Source organism: Podarcis gaigeae (genome assembly GCF_964106915.1).
Source record: "Podarcis gaigeae genome assembly, chromosome: 4".
In the NCBI taxonomy this organism is placed as follows: Eukaryota; Metazoa; Chordata; class Lepidosauria; order Squamata; family Lacertidae; genus Podarcis; species Podarcis gaigeae.
The window spans coordinates 50288259-50312770 of record NC_139677.1 but is presented as its reverse complement, the minus strand read 5'-3'; the positions used below and the strand labels follow the sequence as shown (position 1 = coordinate 50312770).

At 42.8% G+C, this 24512-nt stretch overlaps 1 protein-coding gene across 1 annotated transcript in view; it reads right to left on the bottom strand.

Annotated features, from left to right (window-relative positions):
- The window catches only part of LOC310842624 (amine oxidase [flavin-containing] A-like), a 31435-nt gene extending 7356 nt beyond the window's left edge, over window positions 1-24079 (bottom strand). The window contains exons 1-10 of the mRNA XM_083734718.1: window positions 24038-24079; window positions 23925-24003; window positions 11481-11575; window positions 11075-11212; window positions 6288-6392; window positions 4937-5028; window positions 2898-3039; window positions 1863-2012; window positions 1244-1403; window positions 421-517 (exon numbers count right to left, since the gene is read on the bottom strand). Of these exons, the coding sequence (XP_083590844.1) occupies window positions 421-517; window positions 1244-1403; window positions 1863-2012; window positions 2898-3039; window positions 4937-5028; window positions 6288-6392; window positions 11075-11212; window positions 11481-11575; window positions 23925-23970 (1025 nt within the window). The 5' untranslated portion in view covers window positions 23971-24003; window positions 24038-24079. The remainder of the gene's footprint in view (window positions 1-420; window positions 518-1243; window positions 1404-1862; window positions 2013-2897; window positions 3040-4936; window positions 5029-6287; window positions 6393-11074; window positions 11213-11480; window positions 11576-23924; window positions 24004-24037) is intronic.
- Between the last annotated feature and the right edge of the window lie 433 nt (window positions 24080-24512).

The following is a 24512-nucleotide window of genomic DNA, read 5'->3' as shown; positions in this document are numbered from 1 at the left end:
ACAGGGAGGAAAGTACATGTCAATATTGCATACACAAAGGTACCAATTGGGGGAAAAGATACATGCCACCAAAATGTTTAGAAAAACCCAACAGCAATATGTAAGAGCTACATGCAACTAGTTTATACTTCAGAAATTGGCAGCTTCAATACAGTGCTGGATTCCTGCAATGGCATGTAGATTCCCTTGTGGTATGTGGGGATTTGTGGGCACAGCAACAAGTGCTAAAAGATAATGTTTGCATGTGTGTGAAATGAAGGACAGAGTTCAGGACATGCATGATGGAACTAATAGCAAGGCATAAATACATTTTTCTATAGGGTTCTCTAATGTTACCTAGCATACGTTCCATAACTTCACACCAGCTGGTCTTTCTGTCAATATTTTTTGCATCTAATATATAAATGCGGGCTTCATTACCCCATAATAGCAGGCACAGAGTCATCAGGTTTAGTATCATCTAAGGTGATTGAAATTGGAGCCTCTTCATCCAAAATCATTGCACAACCACAAAAATCTGAAAGGAAAAATAGAATGGCCACCAGAAATACTCAGCGTGGAGTACTATTTCCAGGCACAAATGTACATTTATTTTAACATTAAGTATCCTGTTAGCCATTGCACATTTAGAACTCTTGTGCTGCATAAATCTTCCTGTTCAAACTTCCAAGGAATGCACTTTCTAATCTTAAATTCTTTACAAGAAACATTTTTTGCTCATTGCAATATTCAAAAACTCTTTGATATGCCTCCCTGTCTCCCATTGTCATATACAGTGATAATTATATTAAACACAGTTACTGAGATAATACACTGCATATCTTTGTTGTGATTAATATAGGTTAGAAAGGGAAAGTGCATCAACACTAGTGATTGTACATATTGACAGGATTACACAACTTGTGTACCCATCAGACGAAACTTAGATGCTTGTTAACTCCACCCTTATTACAGTTTTACGTCGGCTCCCTCAGCCAGTAAAGCAAGATGAAAGCCCCAACTTCAGAGTCGTCCGTGACTCTTTAAGTGGTTCTGCTACACTAGATGGGTAGCCTAGGGGGCGCAACATGGCGCAACAAGTATGACATAGTGAATTGAGCAAAATGGAAGGTGAGAGGTGGGTGGGGGGCACAAGATTTTCACCTTGCACAGTGTGCTACTCAAATTTGAAAGGCCAAAGTCTACTCTGTTTTAGTAAGCAGAAAGTGGGATATAAATGAATCAATTCTTCTAGTACACATACCTAACTTCTTCCAAAAGGCTTCTTTGTAGTACATCATGCATTTGATAACGAAGCCCATGGGAATACGCTGGATTAACTGGTTTCTTTTTGTTGGTAGTTCTGGCTTGAAATGGATCTTTGTGGTTAAGGCTGGTGGGATGGCACTAATCACATACTTGCTCTGTAAAATGTAAATAGGAAAACATAAGATGCATATCCCAGAAGAGCAACCATGGCAGTTAAAGGCTAACGCTGCTTTGTTAAATGTTGAAAGAGTAACATTTATCGTGGCATAAGCTTTTCATACAGATCTGTACAAGGAAATGTTTTGAGAGATGTTCGCTCAGTACTTCAATCATTCTGACATTTACATTTGTACTGGATGAAAGCTGTGAGCACTGTAGTGGCAGTCCAGTGACATAAATATAAAAGGAAGGAAGCAAGTAACAGTGAGGACAGGAAAATGTCAGAGGCTGATGAAGCTCTCATAAATAGATCAATAAAATAGATTTCAAAGATTTTCTCAGTACTGAGAGAAGCAGAGTAATACACAAGGGTGGGGCTGATTACATTGGCTTAAAAGCTATAGCGGACATGCCCCCTATTAAATGCATACTATGTTTTATTCTTATTGGATTACCTTATATGTCTCATGGTTCAGTGTCTCCACAATGACACTATCACCTGAGTGATCAATGTGGATTACAGGCCTCTCCAGTTTCACAGTGCCTTTGAGTAGTGCCATTATCTTCTCTGTTATCTGTCCAGAACCCCCGACAAACTTCCTCTCCTGGGAACACCAGCACCATCAGAGAAATAAGATAAGAATGTTTTTGGTTGTTGTTTTTAAATGGTGTAGTCCATCTTTATTTAAGCTTGAGAGAAAAAGGCATTGAAAGCTGGATTTCCCAAGTAATCAAAATCAGCAAACATCTTCAACATGTGCTTGACCTGGTTGACTACTGGCGTCAGCCCTGAACCAGAACCATATCTGGACAAAAGCACATTAGTTCTCTTCTATGGGATACGGTATCTCTAATGCATTTAGTATAATTATGAAAGAGGTAATCATAGACAGTATTTTGCTATCATTTCTAGGTCAGAAGAATTCACAATTAATACAAGCACAGGGAAAGCATAAAGCTTCCAGCTTATGAAATATTGCTTTTACTGGGGACAGCAGTGCTCCCGACATAGTTTTCCTTGAAATATTGTCTCTTTATTACTTTCATGTTCTCAGAAATTATACAAACTATTTTATAAATTCTGCTCTAACTGAGGGACCTTCCCAAAGACCCTTGTGATTATGTCAGGCAATACGTAGTACTGTACTTTGGGTGCATGTTTATTAAACTAGAGACTCTGGGCAGGAGGTGGTGGTGATGAGATACAGAATTCTTAAGAACACAGTAACTGGCTAGTAACCATAGAAACTAAACTGGATCATTATCACAATAGCACAGTAAAGCCTCCATAGTATGGGGTGTGTGAATGTGGGAGAGAAAATAATATTAATCTAATTTCAACATGAGTCTAAATGTTCAAAATAGCATGGTCTTCTGTTTGTTTATTCCAGCACATTGAGTTCTTGTCAAATGCTCTTTCTCCATCAGTTAGAGAAGATGCAACAGCACATTTTTCTCACAAGGAAGAATCCATGTATGATTTCACATACCTGTCCTCCATTGGTTACAGAAAATATCCTGGTTGTTCCTCCACACAGCTTCACATACCACAGGAACCAGAGAGCAGAGACCATGTGTGACTCCGAAGTGACGTTGATATCAACAAAGAGTGTAGCAAAATCCCTAGTGGTTCTTTATACAATGAAGAGGTAGAGACAACAAAGATTGAGAGCTATTGATATTAATTTGCTATTATCAACAGTACTTTTCTCTACAATTTTTTATTTTTTATTATTAGGAGACCAAACAAAGATTCTATTTAATTGGCCTTCTTGGTAGTTCTGTCACCCTCGGAAGCTTGAGGGTTGGCAGTGTGAGATATGAGTACCCCATAAACTGTGGAATTCCAACCAAACAGAGGTGTGCCTCCAGCAGCATCATTATTTGGCTTTTATCACACATTGGAGATGCACTAATTTATCCAGGGCTTTGATAACTGAATAGTATTATTGTGGCCTACCTGAAAATTGCAAATTAATGTAATGGTTTTAAAATATTATTATTGATGGTTGGTTTTCATTTGTTTTAAACTCTATTGTTTCTGCCATTATAACCTGCCCTGGGTCCTTATGGTGAAGGATAGGTAAGAAATCTAATAAATAATAATAGAAGAGAGTGAAGTGTTTTCTTAATCTGATGAGGAAAGATCATTTGAATGAGTGACAGCTCCTCCTTTGTTCATTAATTTTGTACTGCTATTGATTTGTTCAGAATTTATTGCCTTTATTACGTTCCTAGATGTTATCACTTCCACTAAAAATAAATTGTCCAAAATCTCTGTTAATTGCAAAGACCTTAAAACTGCAGATAGCATATTAATATTGGTCTAGACCAGAATTGACCAGCTGATGATCTGAGGTAGCTCCCAACTAGGCTGTTAGTCTACAAAAGCAATATGTATGTACAAATTCTGTGGATTCAACGGACTGTAGCCTTATTTATCCAATGGTTGCAGTCAAAGATTAATATTTGCTTTGGGGAAAACTGTATTTCATATTTAGTGGTGATGTTTGCTCTGCCCTCCAAGGGAGCCTCATTAAGCTCATCATTTATGTAGTTGAAAAGGTTTTCAGCATCTCTTTTGAACCCTCAGTCCTGGTGTGTGTGGTGGGGCATGGCATGGCTGGGGCGTCATGGCTCCTTGTCTGGACAGGGTTGGGCTGGAGTGAGGCCAGGAGCATGCAGCAGCAGCACTGTCACAAATCCAGCAGCTCTGCCAGTGCAACCATGTAGTCCCAACCTCACCATGGCCCTGCCAAGATAAGCAGCAATGACGTCAATGGCAGGAGGGTGGCTTTGCCCCACCACACGCAGTGCAGATACCCCTCATTGTGAGGAGTCTTCCCTTGAAGTCCACCAAAGTTCTCCCTATTCCTGTCTCGCAATGCCTGCATACATTGAGATGTGGGGAAACAAGTGGAACTACCTATTAAACTGTGGGGAATGGTAATGGGTACTGTACTATAATACCATATCCCAAAGCCCCTCCGTTCACCTTCAGAATCAGGAACGTGTTTTCTATACATCTTCCACTATTCGTGTTTATTATTCATTGACGCAATGAATGCACTTTAAAAAAACCAGAGTTTATGGAAATGAAGGGGAAAGCACTGAAACGTGTGAGATGGACCAAATTTTACCGGGAAGAAGTGTGAACACCCTGAAAACAAATCAGAATGACTTCTCATTGTTGTATAACTGCCCACCAAAGAAATCAGAATGAATGCTCAGTAAATACTAGGCATTGTCTAACGTGTGCATAAGCTTTGCACAAGCGAATCAGGATGGATGCCTAAGGTCAATCTGTCAAGCATGTTCCGCACTTTAAGTATATTCTACATTTTTTACTTTCTGCTCCCAAATGTATTTCTCTAGCCACACTGTATATGTGTGATTGGTTATTCTATGACTAGAGGAGAGAGGCAACATGAATAAGGCTTTGATGTATGTAGCCTGAATATGGCACGCAGCAAGCAAAGAATGAAGTATCACATTAAGGTAAACTTTCAAAATGAATCAAATCACCTACTTGGTCCAGCAGTGTTTGTCAATGAATTCTTTCATTGTCATTTTGTCCCATTCTGCAGCATGTGGTGCATCCCAGGGAGCATCAGCTGGAATCTGAAGACCAGGGGTGGGAGGTGGGGAAATAAGTGACTCTCCTTGCTCGCCAGACTACATACATCACAGTCAAAACTGAACTTCCATCCATGCACCGAAAGAGCATTCAGGCAATAGTTTCACTCCACAGCCCCAAATGCATGCTGATGCAATTTTCTCTCTGTGTGTGTGCATGCACGCACACACACGCGCGCGCACACACACACACACACACGTGTTTTATGCTTCACAGATGCAGAACACTCCATGTGGAATAAAATTAAATAGGTGAATTCTTCTTTTCAGAACCAGTAGAACACTGTTTTATTCAGTCAGAACAGCTGGAGATAGGACAGCTATTTGTAGATATTTTCCAATGCAGTCAAAGTTCACTATATGTACATTTAATACTCACTAAGATTTCAAGTGCAATCCTATACATGTCTACTCAGATAGCACTACTGAGTCCAATAGGACTTATACCCAGGTACCCAGTGGGGGCTAATCCTTTTCGGCCTGAGGGTCCCATTCAACCATAAGCAACCCTCCAGGGGTTGCACATGACCAACTCTCCAGGGGCTGCACATGCATCTTGTACATACACACAGAGAGAGACACCGCTTAAAGGCAGATGTTCAGGTGCAAAGTCTCCTTCTCTCAGCTGATCCATGCAGATCAACTGGGCAGAGACCTTTATTGCCCCATCTCTGCCCATCAGATGATCCACCTGATGACTGAGGAGGGGGCAATTTGCATCCCTCTCAAGGCACTGGGCTCCGCCCACCCCAACACTACGTCTGTTTTATTTTCCCCTTCTTTGCTGCTGTTGCAAAAAACTATCAGGTGGAGGGAAAGAAGAAAAAATGGCTTGGACAAACTATACACCACTAACTCTGCTTCTGGGCAAAATAGAGTGAAGCTGGGCTGGGTCACATCCAACAGAGCCAGCAAAGCTGAACACACAAGAGATTTCCACTATCTGTATTTCATTATTAGGATAGTGCTGGAAAGGCAGGTCTGTGCCTCTGGCACAATTTATTTTCCTGAAGTAAAACACACTTGGTTGTTAATCATGCCAGATGACACCAACTCATTTAGCCAATACATTTCACAATTGAAGATTTCAATGTCTACACAATGATTATACAGTATAAAGAACTCTCTTTGATTCTTGATGGATTCTTACTGAATGCTATCTTCATGTAGCCCTAATGATTTTCCATATGAGCTTTTAGAAATATTGCAGATAATGATACATCCCTTCATTGTTTCTAGCATACCTCTTTTCCCAGTTCATCCATTGTCCTCCAAAAATTGTTAAAATCGAGATATATGATAGGATTCCACACTGGAGGAAATGCACCACGGAATGGATAGGACTTTCCCTGAAACAAATAAATATATGGAACAATGGATTTGTTTCCTGGCATGGATCTGAGGTCTCCATAGCAGCCATATCAGTTACAATCCACAAACAAAATTGGAAATGAATCCATAAACACCAAGTATAGAAAAAGATGGATTTTTCTGAAGACATCAGCCAATAAGCAAAGCTAGTTAAGGTAGCTTTCATACACAGAAGATTCCAAAATGTAATGTCCATTTCTGGGGTGCGGGTGTGTGGAATTAAACTTTCTACATGTTGTTACACCACAGTCAAAATCAAAGGAAATGTATTCCTTTTAGTGAGAATATAATATAATATTCAAATATAAGCCAGACCGACCCCAAAACAAACCCTTTACACTACATACAGATTAATCAATAAATATTTAACTGGATGCAAATATTGCTGCATCATATGTCATTTATGTGATTTCATGAATATTCTTAAGTGAATGCCACCCTTCTTACTTTAGGACTATAGGGATCGGGACCACAAGGGCATGAAAGGGTTAAGGTCTGCTATTTCCTTTTGCTGACTGCATGAATGCTCTCGTGTCTTGTGAGAAGAACATAATTTTTTGCTGCCGAATCTACTGCCAATTGATTTAATTTTGTGTCCCCAAGTTGTGATATGGGCGTGTGTGTCCAGAATGTCAGCAAAATGCATTGCAAAATCTGGGTTGAGGCTATGGCAAGAAAAAGCTTCGTTCTGATTTGCACGCATGTTTGAGTAAACCCTTTACATTCATGCCATGTAGCTCATCAGATTGAAACTGCTCTTGAAATGGCTCTAAAAAGCAACATTTAAAAGTGTGCTCTATATAATCCATCTGCACAGGTTAGCAGAACGTTTCAAATATTCATAAAGCGTCAGCTAACAACCCCATTTATCCACTCCAACAAACTGAAATCAAAGAACACATAATAAATGCAATAAACAAAGCTCAAGTTCATTGTCCAACTGCCTCAGAAATAAAGGTTAATGATTACTGTGGGATGAGTATTTTGACCTCTAGGTATTACAGAAACAAAATCTCCTACAGAGTTTCTTCTTCTTCTCTTCCTCCAGCTGTTCTCACCATTCTGCTTTTGCAAACTGTGATCAGTTTGGTCTTTAGGACAGACACCCAAAATTGAAAACTTCATCTCCTAAGCAAATAGAATTGTTTTCTTATACTACAGAGACCTGCCCCGCCCATCCTGCCAATTGCTAAACATCAGTAGAGAAGCAGGCTAGAATGCACAAATTAGGGCTTTGCCTATTAATTCCATGTCCCATGTTTCCCTGGATGCCATAAAAACCACTGTGGTGAGGCAGAGCCACAAAGTCACAGCAGGGTCTCTATAACACTGGTGTCAGGAGGGTGGATCTGATAAGGTACATAGGGAGCTGCCTTATACAGGGTCTGACTATTGCTCTATTTAGCTCTGTACTATCCTCACAGGTTAGTAGCTGAAATAGAGTCGCAAAGTGATTTCATGCTCTTTATTCAGCTCATAGTGGTGAGGAGGAATGGAAGTCCCCTCAAAGTGTCTGCTTTATATACATTATTTACACAATGGGCTGCACGTGATTGGCTAATTCCGGACTTCTCCTGTAGGCCAATCAGGTTGTGGATTCACTTCTATCTGGAGCTGGATTGGGTGGCTCCTGCTGACCAATCATACAGCTGCATTGTTCTAGGACCAATCAGACTGCTGCATTGTGAATCCTATTGTTCTAGGACCAATCAGACTGCTGCAGTTTGGATCCTATTCAACTCAGTACCTAACAGTAGCATCTCTCTAGGATTACAGGCAGGGAGAATTCCCAGCCCTACCTGCAGATTCCGAGGATTAAACCTGGAACCTTCTGCATGCAAGGCAGATGCTGCAACACTGAACTCCCTTCTAGATCTCTGCTCCCCTGTTGCATGGATGTGAAATGCAGTGTTTGAATGGGCACCAAAACTACTGTTGTAGCTAAATAAACATAGTGTAAGGAAACCAAATAAGAAAACTGCAGAAAACTTTTGGGCACTTAATCCTGTGTTGCTGCTCAGAGTGGCAGGGAGATAAATGTGAGTGGCAGTGCTCTAATGCAAGTTTTTATCCAAAGTAACTCAGCAGATAATCCAATTGGATTTACAGAAACATGAGAAAACTTGTCCAGTTATCACAGCCAAGTAGGAAACGTCCTCAACCCTTTCTTAGCTCATAATCACAAGATACACACCTTCTGGGAATGGAGGAACATGATCATTCCCATATAACTCAAGAGGGAGGGGGGAAACATCATCAATCAAGAAAGCAATTTCTCTTCCACAGTTAGAAATAAACATTTTGCTGTATCTTCTAAGTGCTCTGCATTCAGATTTAAAACTCAACAGTGAACTTGTACTTAAACCAGTGGCTGGAATTATGGTCTGAAGGTTGAGAATAGCATGTAACGTAACTAAGGTGGCATGACAGAAGTTATTTTTTATTGCATACAATTTTGGCTATCACACTCTATTGCTTTATTATTTTTTAATGACATTTGAGCTTCCAAAAACTTGTTTTTGTCTACAGTGTATTGGGGGGGTGGGGAGATCACGCCTTGTAACTATGGAAACCCATGATTGTTTATTCAGATGTAAGTCCCACCGTGTCCTGTTGAACACACTCGCAGCAAAGGATGCATAGACATGCAAGTGCAGGGTTTTGTTCGGTTCTTCTCTATCCAGTAACTGATTTTCAAGAATGCAATGTGTATATAAGGAAACAGGAATTAAACTGACACACTCTTTCTCCCAACCCCAAACCCTCCTACTTTTAGGTGACTAGTTACAGCCCTATTATTTCAGTGAATGTTTGGAGGAGTAAGAACCTGGATTTCTGCTGCTATTAGTAACTGTCATTTAATTATTCAATTTTTTAAAAAAAGATTGTGTTTTATGGAATGAAGAGACAGTTCCTCCACAGAAAGCATTTCCACTGATAAGCATTCTCTTTAATTTCTAAAACCAAGATGGGACATTTTTGTTTTGTTGGAAACACGAGAACTCATAGCACTAAAATCTGTGGTTGTCCAAAGAAGCTGAATGCTGGAGGATTCAGAACAGACAAAAGGAAATATTTCTTTAGACAGAGCAAAGTTGAACTATGCAATTTGCTACAGCAGGAGGCAGTAATGGTGAACAACTTAGATGGCTTTAAAAGAGGATTAAACCAGGCATAGGCAAATTCAGCCCTCCAGATGTTTTGGGACTACAACTCCCATCATCCCTAGCTAACAGGACCAGTGGTCAGGGATGATGGGAGTTGTAGTCCCAAAACATCTGGAGGGCCGAGTTTGCCTATGCCTGGATTAAACAAATGCATGGAGGTTTTATAGAAGTAAAGGCTACCAGTGGCTGCTAGTCAGGATGACTATGCCCTGCCTCTATGGTTGGAGGCATTCTGCTTCTGAATACGGTGGAGATTTAAGGTTGCTGCTTTTGACCTTTAAAGCCCTTCACGGCCTAGGACCCTCGTACCTACGGGACCGCCTCTCCCGGTATGCCCCACGGAGAGCCTCAAGGTCCATAAATAGCAACACCCTAGTGGTCCCGGGCCCTAAGGAAGTTAGATTGGCTTCAACCAGAGCCAGGGCCTTTTCAACTCTGGCTCCGGCCTGGTGGAACGCTCTGCCTCATGAGACCAGGGCCCTGCAGGATCTGATTTCTTTCCGCAGGGCCTGTAAGACAGAGTTGTTCCGCCTGTCCTTTGGCTTGGAGCCAATTTGATTCCCTCTCTCTCTCTCTCTCTCTCTCTCTCTCTCTCTCTTTTCTTTTCCTTCTCCTCCTGCGATGAGGCTACATTTTAATATTTTAATGTTCCATTATTTTAATGCTGTATTTTATTTTTGTTTTTAAGTTGTAACCATTCTTCTTGTTTTTATCATTGTTTGTAAGCCGCTCTGAGCCCGACCTTGGCTGGGGAGGGCGGGGTATAAATAAAAAAATATTATTATTATTATTATTATTATTATTATTATTATTATTATTATTCTGAATGCTTGTTGTTGGAAGGCACAAGAGGGGAAAGTGCTCTTGCACTTGGATCCTACTTGCAGGCTTCCCATTGCCATCTGGTTGGCTACTGTGAGAACAGGATACTGGACTAGATGGGCCACTGGCAGGACACAGCAAGTTTGTCTTATGTTCTTATGAGTGTTTTCGAGTTTGGGTTTTTTTTTGTTGGAGGGCAATAAAAAAATTGTTCTGCAAATCTTCAGGTTCCTGAATCTATTAAGTCCTGATCAATTGTCTTCACTCAGCAGTGCTTCATGGATCATCCATATGCAGTAGGTAGTTTATTACAGTGGTACCTCGGGTTACAGACGCTTCAGGTTACACACTCCGCTAACCCAGAAATAGTACCTCGAGTTAAGAACTTTGCTTCAGGATGAAAACAGAAATCGTGTGGCGGCAGGAGGCACTATTAGCTAAAGTAGTACCTCAGGTTAAGAACAGTTTCAGGTTAAGAATGGACTTCCAGAATGAATTGAGTTCTTAACCCAAGGTACCACTGTATTAGAAAAAGAATGCATAAGAAACATTTCCACTCAGCTGTCAATAAACGAACAGAAAAGAGATCTATGTCCTTCTTATTACAATGCATCAAATGTTTTCCTGTGCACACTGCTGCCAAAAGGAGATGTAGAAAATGTAATTCTTACATTTGTATGCAGGATAACTCTCTCGTTTACATTTACTTTGTATGTTTCTATGCCAAGTTCTTTAGCCAGTCGCAGAATTCGGTTCTGGGTAGGTCCCACGTAGGCTCCACCAACATCTACATAGTTTACTTGCTTGTTCTGTCAAAAGAGGAAAAAAATGCAGGAATAACAGAACCTACTGAATGTTCCACACTGGAAGAACCAGGAAGTGCTTATGTTTCATAGCAGCAAACAAAACTTCACCTCAGAATTAGGCCTAATTCACACATGCAAACTTAGAACCACAGTTATGTGTTCTACACAACTTTGTGAATAAGCACAACCTTTTGCAGAATTGGCACCCTCTTTCAAGAATGTCATATGCTACATTTACATAAAATATGGTTATTCGCTATTTGTTTCTTACCCTAACTGTGAAAGTCCGTCCTCCAACTCTGTCACGAGCCTCTAAAACCACAACATTAACTCCAGATTCAGACAACAACTTAGCTGCCGACAGACCTAAAACAAAGACAAAACAGTATTTTATTTTATTTCCTCTACCATTAAAAAGTACTGGGTTGTCTCCAACAAAGTTGCTCCTTTCATGCAAGGACCTCCTCTCAAGCCCCTGCATCTTCTCCAGAGGCTCAGGGAAACCCCAGTAGAGGTTTGGGGAGTGGGGTGCATGGAGGGAGGGGGAGTAGGAGGGGAGGGGAAGTTTATTGAATAAGTGCAAACAGAACAACTCTTTGAGGTGGAGACAGTAATGACCTTTAAACACATCTTAGAATCCTTTACGTTTACCCAAACTTTCCTGGACTCAGTTAATTTTTAATTTTAATTTTCCATTTTATACACTGCTCGGTTTGATTTGTGACATACAGTAGCATTCAGTTTGTATATCATTTTAATCTGGTTTTTAGGAATTTTATAAAATGTTGAATGTCAATGTTTTTATTGAAACCACTTAGATATAGATAGATATAGATACACACACACACGCACACACGTCTCCTCAGAAGTAAGCCCCATTGAATTCACTTAAACTAAGTAAGTGTATATAAGACTGCAGTCATAGTTACCGTATGTCCCACTGAAGTCCATGGTGTTTGTTACAGAGCAGGTATTCTAGGATTGTGCTGCAAGATGCCCAAAGGGAAGCAATCTGGATTGTCCCTGGAAAATGGGAATCAACCTGGCAGAATGATGTACCCTTACTTTCATTTCCAGAAAATGTGGAAAAAGAAAAGGCTGCCACCTATGAACCCAGGAGGGTACATAATCCTGCAGAGTTATTTTCCAATTCCCAGGTCATTTGTGGTTTGGGAACACCTGTTGCTGAGCTCCCAGCTTGCCTTTTGGGGTTTAGATTAAGGAAGGAAAAAACCCCAAAAGACCGCCATCCCCTGGCCACCTCGTAACACACACACACACTGCAGTTGTGGGCCATGAACTGAAGATGGTTGACCCAATGATGCCGGGCAAAATTATTGAACAGTTCATTTGATCGGGAGGTGAGAAACAAATTAAATGAACTCTTTTGGGGTAATCTCAAAGTGAAATAAATTGTTTTGCCTGCAGTTAAATTTAAATTCTAACAATTATTTCTAAATTTGTACCTACAAATAAAAACTGGCAAATGCACATTTAATGCAAATTTCTGCCCTACTCCCCCCCCCCTTTATGGTGCATATTCTCCCTTTGGGCAATGTGCAAATGGACACCCTCGAACTGGATTTAATTTTTTCCCCTTTTTAAATGTATAACTGCATGAGGATGGAGCTAAGTAACACAAAGAACCCCTCAAAATACAAAAACCTTCTTAAATACAAAAATGGCTGGATATGCAAAGTGTTAACTAGCCATATATTAGCTAGGAATATACTATGAGTGAGGAGGAAGTACACAAAACGTCTCAGTGCTCCCAACAATCTGAGGAAGGAAATAGGTGTACTGCCAGTCTTATATGTAATCCAGCAATTGGCTCTCTGTACTATCAGCTAGCACAGAGGCATGGAGAACAAAGACTCCAACTTTGAAGGGGAGGGGAGCAAGCTACACAAGAGAAACAGGTGCATGTAATGTTTCTTTAAAATCAAAAAGCAGCTTCAGGAGTGGATGATCAGGAAGAGAGGAGGATGGGGCTTTATCCTTTCCCTGCCAGCTGTTTTTCTGTTTCCAAATTAATTTGCCTGCCACAGTGTTTCTCTTTTGCAGAGTTCCAAGTATTCCAATGCAGCTGGACACAGCAGGTGACAACCATGTAGAGTCTGGCTACAGAGAGAGGTGCATTTTACCATTACCCCTCCCAGTAGTGGCCAGTGGGGCTGTGCAGCTGGGGTTGCATTGCTCTCCTGGCTTCCCAATGCTGCACATGGCTGTAGACTACCAAGAGGGGGAGAGAAGGCAAGCACTGCCTTGAATACAACCCCTTCTGCTTTCAACATGACTTTTTAGCACAGATAGTTCTCAGTCTGCAACTGTGTTGGAATTTTAGATGCTTTAATTGTGTGTTTGGCACCCTGGGTAACTTCAGGAGGAACGGCAGGATTCCTTCCTTCCTTCCTTCCTTCCTTCCTTCCTTCCTTCCTTCCTTCCTTCTTTCCTTCACCAGCAGTGGTGAACAGTACTCAGCTGTATCCCTCATGTCTTCCAAACGAAGTCCTAGTTTCAGAAACCTTCATGCCAATACAATTTATTATAGACCTTGGCATTTTCTGACAAAATTAAGCCTTTCCACCCAAAAGTCACAACAAAACATTACTATCACAAATTTGACTTATTCGCAAGCTCCTAGCAAAGTAGAGCCTGCTTATTATTTGGTCAGGGTAAATAAGTCATAGCCACTTGAACAGTTTGCCCAGGCGTTTCCATAGCAACTCAACTCAAGCTTGGAGGTGCTACAAAAAGGGGGGGGCTGCATCCCAGTTTGATTCTACAGTGCATTCGAAGACTGCACTGCCACATTCAGCACCAGAACTGACCTACTTTTAGAAAAAGCCCTCAATCTCATTGCATCCAAACACAGATGCACAGCGATATATACAATTTGTGCTATGATCCAGTATGATAAAAAGGTAAATAAACCAATGTCAGGCTAAAGATTACAAGCCAGTTCTTCCCAGTTGCCCTCAAATTTAGCTAAAAGTCAAAACAAAACATCAGCAAAATTCTACAAGAGCTGCTTGTTCTCATCACCAACAAATCCTAAGTGTGTGAACAACCGTGAGTGCTAAGTAGAAACTACCCATTTGGCTGCAGACCAGAATATGGTCTGTAGCAACCCCATTCACATTAAATTGATTTCTCTTGTGTAAACAAGCTGTAGACTGAGGGCTTTATCTTAGCATTACTTTTAAAAAACATGCGTAAACTGTTAGTTAACTGCATTCCATTTGCAAGGCTCCCAACCGGAACCAACTCAACAGATCCAAACATGTGAAACTTGGGCTGTTGTTGCAATACTCCTCACAATAACTATTTAATATGTGCAGGTATCTCTCAGCTAGAAATTGTTCCAAATGTATTTATTTATGTCAAAGCCTGTAGAGATGTAGCAAGGTGCAAGTCGACAAGAAGGAAGTCAAAACACTTATTCATATATGATGTGCATGGGACACTAACCTAAAGGCGTGTATAATATACATTGAAACATCATGTAGCACTCCTCTCCACCAGCTCTGGGGGGAGAGGATTAACCCACCAAGGACTGTGTGGGCTGCTGGGGCTCCCACTGTGCAGGTGGGAGGAGACTCAGAGCCGTGGGGAGGCAAGCTGCACCTGGTCAGGCCTTAGGGGCTAGGGTGTTAGCAGTGCCTCCTTCTTCTTGTGGTCAGCTTAGGGATGCTGAGCATGCCCTGACCCTGGGCCTGTGGAGAGGGAAGGAGGGGTAGGGTGCCTGGCCCCTCCATGTGTCAGGGCTGTTGGAGCATGCATGCACATGCTCCCTTCCACCTGCCGAGCCGCCTCCGCCTCCCTGGAATTGAGCAGCATATAAATTTTGTTAAATAAATAAAATCAATGGTTACTTCTAAGAAAGGAGGAAGGTGGTTTATATGATTTTCCTGTGCAGTTCTTTACTAATTAAGCAAGTTTTTTAAAAAACTGCTAAAGTAATGAACAGCTAAAGAAATAAGTCACGAATATGAGCTTTATGCTAGAATGATAACACAAGCATCCTCCATGAGATTATGGTTATCGTGGTGCATTAAAAAAAAGTTATTGGCCTATTAGAGCAGTCACCTTGCTAGTTAACACTGAACAGTAAGCACAGAAAATCCCTTTATGGTCTTGTCTTTGCATTTTATTTGTGCATTTATTTCCCAACATTTCTCCTTTCTTATTCACTGTCCACATCAGTTAGTGGTAAATAAGGCTAATTATCGATGTATCTTTATTACATTAGAGCTCCACCATAATGATGCACTTTTGCCATGATTTACTTTCACTGCTTCCTCGATGGGGAATCTAATTATTCCTACACACAACTGAGAAATGAAATCTGGCAATGGCCCATCTTAACTTCAGCTCTCATTAGTCAAACAGGAATCTCTGTGCCAAGTAAAATGTGGAGCTGCCAATATGGGCCAGATAATACTTCGAAAATCCCCCCCAGGGATAAACTTTCCTGCCCATTCTTCCCTTTTCCAATATGCGGTTGTGTTTTAATGGTATTTTGTTAGAGCAGCTTACTGAAATGCATGGCCTAGACTTGTTTTTCCAATGCATCTTTAGGTAGCCACCAATAGTCAAAATCCCTTTCTTTTTAGGATTATACCGGACCATAGGACGCACCAGACCATAGGAGGGGGAGTACAGGGAAATTTTTTTTCTTGTTCTCCCCCTCTAAAACAAGGTGTGTTCAAGGTGCATTCACCCGAGCTTGTGGGGGTGGCGGTGGGGAGAAGCGCTGCTTTCCCCCACCGCCAGCCTTAAAGATCCCTGAAGCCTTTGCGCGCAGCCATCCCCAAGCTAGAAGAGCGAGACGGAGCCCTCCGTCTCGCTGTTCTGGCTTAGGAACAGCCTTGATACCCTCTCCAGGGCAGCAGGGTGAAGGCACCCCGCTGCCCTGGAGAGACTTTGTGTGCAGCCGTCCCCAAGCTAGTAGAGCGAGACGGAGCCCTCTGTCTTGCTGTTCTGGTTTGGGAACAGCCTTGCTAGCCTCTCCAGGGGAGAGCGGGGTGAAGGCACCCTGCTGCCCTAGAGAGGCTTTGCGCACAGCAGTCCCCAAGCAAGAAGAGCGAGACTGAGCCCTCCCTGTTCTGCCTTTGGGCTTAGCGGCGCAGCCTGCATTCGCTCTATAGGACGCACACACATTTCCCCTAAATTTTTGGAGGGGAAAAAGTGCATCCTATAGAGCGAAAAATATGGTAATTCCCAGTGATAAACCAGTCATGAGGATGAACAGACACTGTGGATAGCTCAAATACCATAGGCAGCATGTTTACCACACAGAAGTAATCGCATAGTAAATAAAGTTGTTGGTATTCTATCAAGATGACTTTGATATTGTGGGAAATTGCAGTCAAACATAGCAATGCATGAGAGCTAGCTAGTGTATAAGGTGTATGTTCTGTTCCTAAACTAGGTCACTTTCCCTTACCTCCATGAGGAAGAAAATGAAGCTTCTTCCCCTTCCTTCCTCCCTCTCTCTCTCTCTCTCTCTCTCTCTCTCTCTCTCTCTCTCCCTCCACCACCCTCCCATGTATCGAAGAAGGACATGGGTATGCTTTCTCCCAAGCTTAGAGCAAATGTTTGGAACTATAGTCTGTATTTTCTACCCAAGAGTATTTTTCCTGTCTGCAAAGCATATATGATATTTGCAGATGCTGTCATTGCAGAATTCACAAAGCACACCTATATTTTCTGTTTTCATATATTTGAAAACTAGTTAAAATCATGATTTAGCTGGATGAGCAATTCTATGAAATGGAACAGGATTCAGTTTTTTTCTTCTCAACTACTTGGTCATGTTTGATAGATAAATATGATAGGAAGCACTTTCCTTTCCCACTGCTACCAGCAAATTTGAGAAGCCACTTTTCTTGGCAACATGTTTTTGATGTTCCAAGCAACAAACCACTTACTACTATATTCAGAGTCCTCTGTACTAAATGAGATGATGCTAATTATGAACACAGCTTAGTTTCCTATGTCTTAAATTTACTTAGAGATATACCTGACTGCAGGGTTCTTTTTGATGTTGCTTACATACTTCCATTATAACCCCTAGAACAAATACAAGATCACAGAATCCTGACCATGATTAAAGCAGCCCACAAATGCATTCAGATCCTTCTTCTCCGATATTATTCAGGGAAGTGGCCTGTATTAACTTCCTCTGTACTTTGATCTGCTATATAACATTGACTCAAGCTGATGCTGCAGGATCAGAACTAGGAAAAATTATTGAAACATTTCCCAGTATTCACCTCCATTTTATTTGTACTGTGGAAATAATCAATACCACCACCCAACTCAAGTTGGGATACACGAATGATAGGAATACTATCATCCAATATCCCATCAGAGATCAATGTTGTTGTTGTTTAGTCGTTTAGTCGTGTCCGACTCTTCGTGACCCCATGGACCAGAGAACGCCAGGCACCTCTGTCCTCCACTGCCTCCCGCAGTTTGGTCAAACTCATGCTGGTAACCTCGAAAACACTATCCAACCATCTCGTCCTCTGCCGTCCCCTTCTCCTTGTGCCCTCCATCTTTCCCAACATCAGGGTCTTCTCCAGGGAGTCTTCTCTTCTCATGAGGTGGCCAAAGTACTGGAGCCTCAGCTTCACAATCTGTCCTTCCAGTGAGCACTCAGGGTTGATTTCCTTCAGTATGGAGAGGTTTGATCTTCTTGCAGTCCATGGGACTTTCAAGAGTCTCCTCCAGCACCATAATTCAAAAGCATCAATTCTTCGGCGATCAGCCTTCTTTATGGTCCAGCTCTCACTTCCATACATCACTACTGGGAAAACCATAGCTTTAACTATACGAACCTTTGTTGGCAAGGTGATGTCTCTACTTCTCAAGATGCTGTCTAGGCCTGTCATTGCCCTTCTCCCAAGAAGCAGGCGTCTTTTAATTTCGTGGCTGGTGTCACCATTTGCAGTGATCATTGAGCCCAAAAAAGTAAAATCTCTCACTACCTCCATTTCTTCCCCTTCTATTTGCCAGGAGGTGATGGGACCAGTGGCCATGATCTTCGTTTTTTTGATGTTGAGCTTCAGACCATATTTTGCGCTCTCCTCTTTCACCCTCATTAAAAGGTTCTTTAATTCCTCCTCACTTTCTGCCATCAAGGTTGTGTCATCTGCATATCTGAGGTTGTTGATATTTCTTCCGGCAATCTTAATTCCGGCTAGGGATTCATCCAGCCCAGCCTTTCGCATGATGAATTCTGCATATAAGTTAAATAAGCAGGGAGACAAAATACAGCCTTGTCGTACTCCTTTCCCAATTTTGAACCAATCAGTTGTTCCATATCCAGTTCTAATTGTAGCTTCCTGTCCCACATAGAGATTTCTCAGGAGACAGATGAGGTGATCTGGCACTCCCATTTCTTTAAGAACTTGCCATAGTTTGCCGTGGTCGACACAGTCAAAGGCTGTTGCATAGTCAATGAAGCAGAAGTAGATGTCTTTCTGGAACTCTCTAGCTTTCTCCATAATCCAGCGCATGTTTGCAATTTGGTCTCTGGTTCTTCTGCCTCTTCTAAATCCAGCTTGCACTTCTGGGAGTTCTCGGTCCACATACTGCTTGAGCCTTCCTTGTAGAATTTTAAGCATAACCTTGCTAGTGTGTGAAATGAGTACAATTGTGCGGTAGTTGGAGCATTCTTTGGCACTGCCCTTCTTTGGGATTGGGATGTAGACTGATCTTCTCCAATCTTCTGGCCACTGCTGAGTTTTCCAAACTTGCTGGCATATTGAGTGTAGCACCTTAACAGCATCATCTTTTAAAATTTTAAATAGTTCAGAGATCAATACAAGTTCCGAGTTAATGCATTTTATTAAGATCTGTGGTTAGTGGCCAATGTTATGAGGTCAGAAGTACCTAGTTCAGATTTCACCTCAGTCATGAATTGGTCTTAGGCAAGCCACACATCTTCACTCTTAGTTCACCTCCCCCATCTGTAATATAGAGTTACTAACAATAGAGCCAGTGTGGTGTAGTGGTTAAGAGCGGTAGTCTCGTAATCCTGGGTAACCGGGTTCGCGTCTCCGCTCCTCCACATGCAGCTGCTGGGTGACCTTGGGCCAGTCACACTTCCTTGAAGTCTCTCAGCCCCACTCACCTCACAGAGTGTTTGTTGTGGGGGAGGAAGGGAAAGGAGAATGTTAGCCGCTTTGAGACTCCTTAAAGGGAGTGAAAGGCGGGATATCAAATCCAAACTCTTCTTCTTCTTCTTCTAACAATAGCCAAGTTTGCTGTAAGGGTTTCCAGTAATAAGGATATGAGTGGCCAAAACACTTTATTTTCAAAAAGCAAAATATAAATGTATGTATTTTAATAAATAAATAGGCAGCACCTATTTCCTGGTGCTTATCCCTGGTATTTTTTTGGTTTTATTTGTATATTTTTATGGAGATTCCTTGTGTTGTTGTTTTTTTTAAAAAAACAACCCTAATTAGCATGCATAGGTTTTACACATTTTGTGATTTTTAAACTTTTTTGGGTTCTCTCACCCAAGGGTACTTGCCCCAAACTTGGATCTTGGCATCCAGGGAATTCTCCTTTCTATATGCATTTATTTTCCCTTGCACCAACACAAACTAGCACACTAAATACATGAATAAAATGTACAGCAGGCAGATAAGAACTCTCAGAAATATGTAATGCTTGGAAAGAAGGGGGGTTTTACTATTATTAATTAAGCACCTCAGCTGGTTCTCTTAACGGGATGTATGGGGATGCTGGAGGGAGCGGGTGAGATTGCTCTGCACCCCATGTAGTGGAAAGGACAATTAAGACAAAGCTTTTTTGGTCCTGGCCCCTAACAAATCTGGAACTCCCTTCTGATGGATGAATGTTCAAAAGTGATTTGAAATACTCATCTCCAGGTTCATGGGGAGGGTCATGTGAAATGTGCTTAGAGACTGAGATGTTAGATTGCTAGTCTTCACGGCTGGGGCCATCTTTTGTACTGTGTGTCTCAAGATCTTCATCAGTTCACTGAACTTATAATTGCTGCCATAAAAATACAGCATAGAGTAATAATGAAATTATGGGACATAAATGACAAAGAAGGCTTAATTCTTATCCCAAGGCCAAACTACAGGCTAGGCTGAAAGATGCATGATTAGCTGATTCCCAAGCTTTTTTTTTTTTAATAAAAAAAAGTCAGCCATGGAAGAGCGGAGGTACTAATCTGATTGGAGATAAATAGAAAGGGCTTGAGGTATTTAACCCTTGCCCCTGAACTGATCTTCCAATCTATATCACATACACATGGCATTTGCTCTGTCTTGAATAAAAATTCAGACATGAAAATAAGGGACTTATATTTCTCCCCCATCCCCCTACACCCCCCCAGCATGGAGCAATATTTAAAATGGAAAAGGGTTAAATGCCACCATCCCCGGCACCACTTCCTGATCAAATTAGCATTCCCTGCTCCCCCAGCTGCATTTAACAAAACAACAGATCTCCCATTATAACATGGAACTTGGACCTCACCCTGCTTCAAAACAGGTTACTTCTAATTCTAATAAAGCATTGCTCTGCTGCTGTAAGATACCAACATCAACAGGATGTGATATTGTACTTTTTGTTTGCACATCCTGCCTTATTCTATCCAGATGAGTGGGTGTGACATTGCTGATGTAGGTGTGGAACTTCACTCAACTAGATTGGGTGGGGGTCGCGGAAATGGCAAGCACCATGTGGGGGAGGAAGCCAAAAATCAAATAATAAGCCAAGCGCTTATACAGTGGTACCTCGAGTTACATACACTTCAGGTTACAGACTCCGCTAACCCAGAAATAGTACCTCGAGTTAAGAACTTTGCTTCAGGATGAGAACGGAAATTGTGCTCCAGTGGCGCAGCAGCAGCAGGAGGCCCCATTAACTAAAGTGGTGCTTCAGGTTAAGAACAGTTTCAGGTTAAGAACGGACCTCCGGAACGAATTAAGTACTTAACCCGAGATACCACTGTACTTAACCCAAGGTACCACTGCACTCTCTTTAGAAGAGGATTAAACAGATTCATGGAGGATAAAGCTACTAGCCACAATGGCTATGTTCTACCTCCACTGCCTCGGAATACAAGTTGCTGGGAATAACAGCTTTGGAGGGTACTGTTGCACTCAGCTCCTACTTGTGGGCTTCCCATGGGCTGGCCACTTTGAGAACAGGATGATGGACTTAGATGGGCCACTGGCCTGATCTAACAGGCCCCTTTTTAAGTTCATTTAAGTGTGGTTGCCTATTACCATCCATGAGATTTACATGCTTACTTTCTCGGATGAAGTGGACTGGGACTCCAGGTTGTTCAAAGTTATGCTCTGTAAACCCTACAGCCTTAAAACCTGTTGTTTTGGGGCTGGCTGTAGCTATTCACTGGGACTATGTGGAAAACACTCTGTACCTTCTTAGGGTGCTTAGAGGCACCACCTTTATTCTTACTCTACATGAGATCTGGGCCCTGAAAACAAATTCAGCAGCCATGTTCTAGCTACAAATAAGCACCACTCCCACTGTTATTTAATAAGAGACCTCTGTCCTTTAATTTAGAATAATAATGCTGCTCTCAGTCTGAAGGGTTCTGTCTGATTTTTGGTAGCTTCCTGAGATAGAGGCTTAGAGAGAGGTCAACCAAAGGTTTTCCACATGCTCTCGCTGTGGCAAGCATCCAAGAAAGCAATATGATACAGCCAACTGCTACTGAAAAACAGGAACAAGGCTGGCACTATGTGTGTTTGCTCCCTTAGCTAACACATCCTTTCTTTTCTAATCTGAAGCATTGGAAGAAAAAAAGTGAAACAGCTAAATAAAGGAAGCTTTGCACCCCTATGCTAGGAAGACTTCCTCAAAAGCAGCCCCTCCCTTCAAAATTCAAAAGGCACTTACTTCTGAGGCAAGTGTGTGCCAGAGTGTAGCCTAATTGTGCATGCAAACTCTGAAGTAAGTTGTACTGAAATTCAGTAGGGCGTACTTCCTGGTATTTGTACACAGACTCATGGCCTTCCTTATTCTGTTTATATACTACTTTCCTATAGATGTGTTTTGTCATCTTAATTTTACAATTCCAGGCTGTAGCAAAGGCTCCTCCTCCTATGTATATGTATATTATTTGCTTTGAAAATGCCCATGCGGCCGTTCTGTAAAAACACCACATAGGGTTTGAATGGCATGGGCGTTCACTTTGGGACAACATTCGTTTTTGAACATCCTTGAAAATATAATACAAGAGCGGGATTATATTTCTGCAAGTGCAGGCTTGTTAAACAGGACAGAACTGTTAGCGCCTGCAGGGAGCATGTCTCTTTGTTATAAGGCAAGTAAGTGGGTTATAGTTCTTCCATTGTTATATTTCTAGCACACAAGTTATTCTCAAAAAAAGACGCCATGTGTTTGAAGTGTCCAAGGGAATTAATTTTAATGTAACAGACAGTAGCTGGGGAGCACATATTGTGCAACAGGGGTAAGCACTGTGCTTTCAAGCAACCTGTTAACTGAGCATCCATCCAGACTTGTTTGCACAGGAATTGGATGATACCAGCTATTTAAAGAGCATTGATTCTGATTTGTTCAATGGCTGTGTCAAAACAAGTGCTACCTCACACTTTCCAGTGCATTTTCCTGTCAGTTTCCTCAATGCAAGAGTCTAGTCTAGTCTTCTGTGTGTGTGTTGCACAAGACCTGCCAATCAACTATAACTGTACTGCCAAACTGAGTGGGACGTACTTCTGAGAGTAGGCACATGTAGGATTGCCCACAAAAATGCCAACCCCCTTGGCTGAGATATAAGTATTCCATATCAGAATGCAAGTGTCTGCCTCAGGTGGGAAAAGAAACAGAAGAGGAACTGAACAGGTGCCAGCAGCTTTCCTGGGAGCAACGCTGCAAGTCAACAGTTTTGGTAATTTGTGTGTATGTATTTTAAAGAGGCGGCTCAATGTATTGCTTTCGTTATCCGTCAGTGAAGGCTTTTAAACACATACACACAATGGATCACAGCATCTCATCGTGAGAAAGTCTTCCCTAGCACCTGCTCAGGTCCTGTCCTCTCCTCTTTGGCGAAAGCCTTCCTCTCACTGCTGCTATGATCAGTCTGGGTGCAAAGCGCGCTGGGCGGGGATGGGCAGAGCAAGCTCCTGGATTCAAAGCAGACCAGAGTAAAGCCGATCGCGGCGGGACAAGAAACAAACCAACGAAACACTGCGAAAACGAAACCCCCTTGTACTCTCTCGGCTCGCAAGAACTTCCATCTCGCGGTGCAGTCGACAAACTGCCTGACAAAACCCCTGTGGCTCCTCCGGATCCCGAGCCCCAACTTGGGAGTGGGGCGCGGCGTGACCAGCCTTCTGACCCCGAGCAGAAGCCGGCTCCGTCCGCGACAGGCAGCCAACGCCGAGCCTCGGGGGGCCCTGGGCAGACTTCACAGGGGGCGGGGCCAGAATCCCTGTCCGCCGGGGGCCAGGCGCCCCCGGAGCCTCCGCCACCAAGTTCCTCTCACGAGCTCGGCCGAGCTCGCCTCACCCCGGACGCCTTTCCCGGCGGGGCCACCACTGTCCCCAACGCGCCCAGCCGGTCTCCCGTGACTGAGGGCGCGACCCTTTCCCCGCCCTCGCCTCCCGCAGCACCGCCAGGCCGGTTTCCTCACAAGGGTCACCCAGGCGGGCAAAGAGCGGGGAAGCTCACCCACCTGAGATGCCCGCGCCGACCACCACCACGTCGCAGTCGAGGCTCATGGCTGCTGCTGCTGCTGTGCCCTTCGCAGCTCCGAGCGCCGCCAGCCTCCTCGCGCGCCTCCCGTCCTGTCAGCGCCGCGCCCGCGCCGGGCTTCTCCACTCGGGCAAAGCGGCCACGGCGGCAGCCCTGGGAACTTCCCAGCTGGGTCTCCCTGTATGACGCCCCGCCCCCTCGCCGGCGTCGCCAATCAGGGCAGAAGGTTGGTGCCCAAGGGGAGGGCGCGGGGAAGGGGGCGGGGCGGGACGCTGCTCTGCTCTGCTCTTGGCCAGACAGCGGGTCTCTCAGGCCCTTCTCGGGAAAGGAAGAGGGCGAAGTCCCCAAACTGGCGAGATCAGCCCAGCCTCTTCCCACTCATGTACACTAGTGGCCAAAATCGTGGAAAGCTTTTGGAGAAAGTGTATTTCTGAGGTCTGATGGCTCCTAACACCCCTTTTTTATTATTAATAATAACACACTGAGAAATGCCCTCCTTATTTATGTTGTAATAAATAATCCTTCATAAAAGTTATTGCATTACATTGTTCATTAAATTATCTTTCCA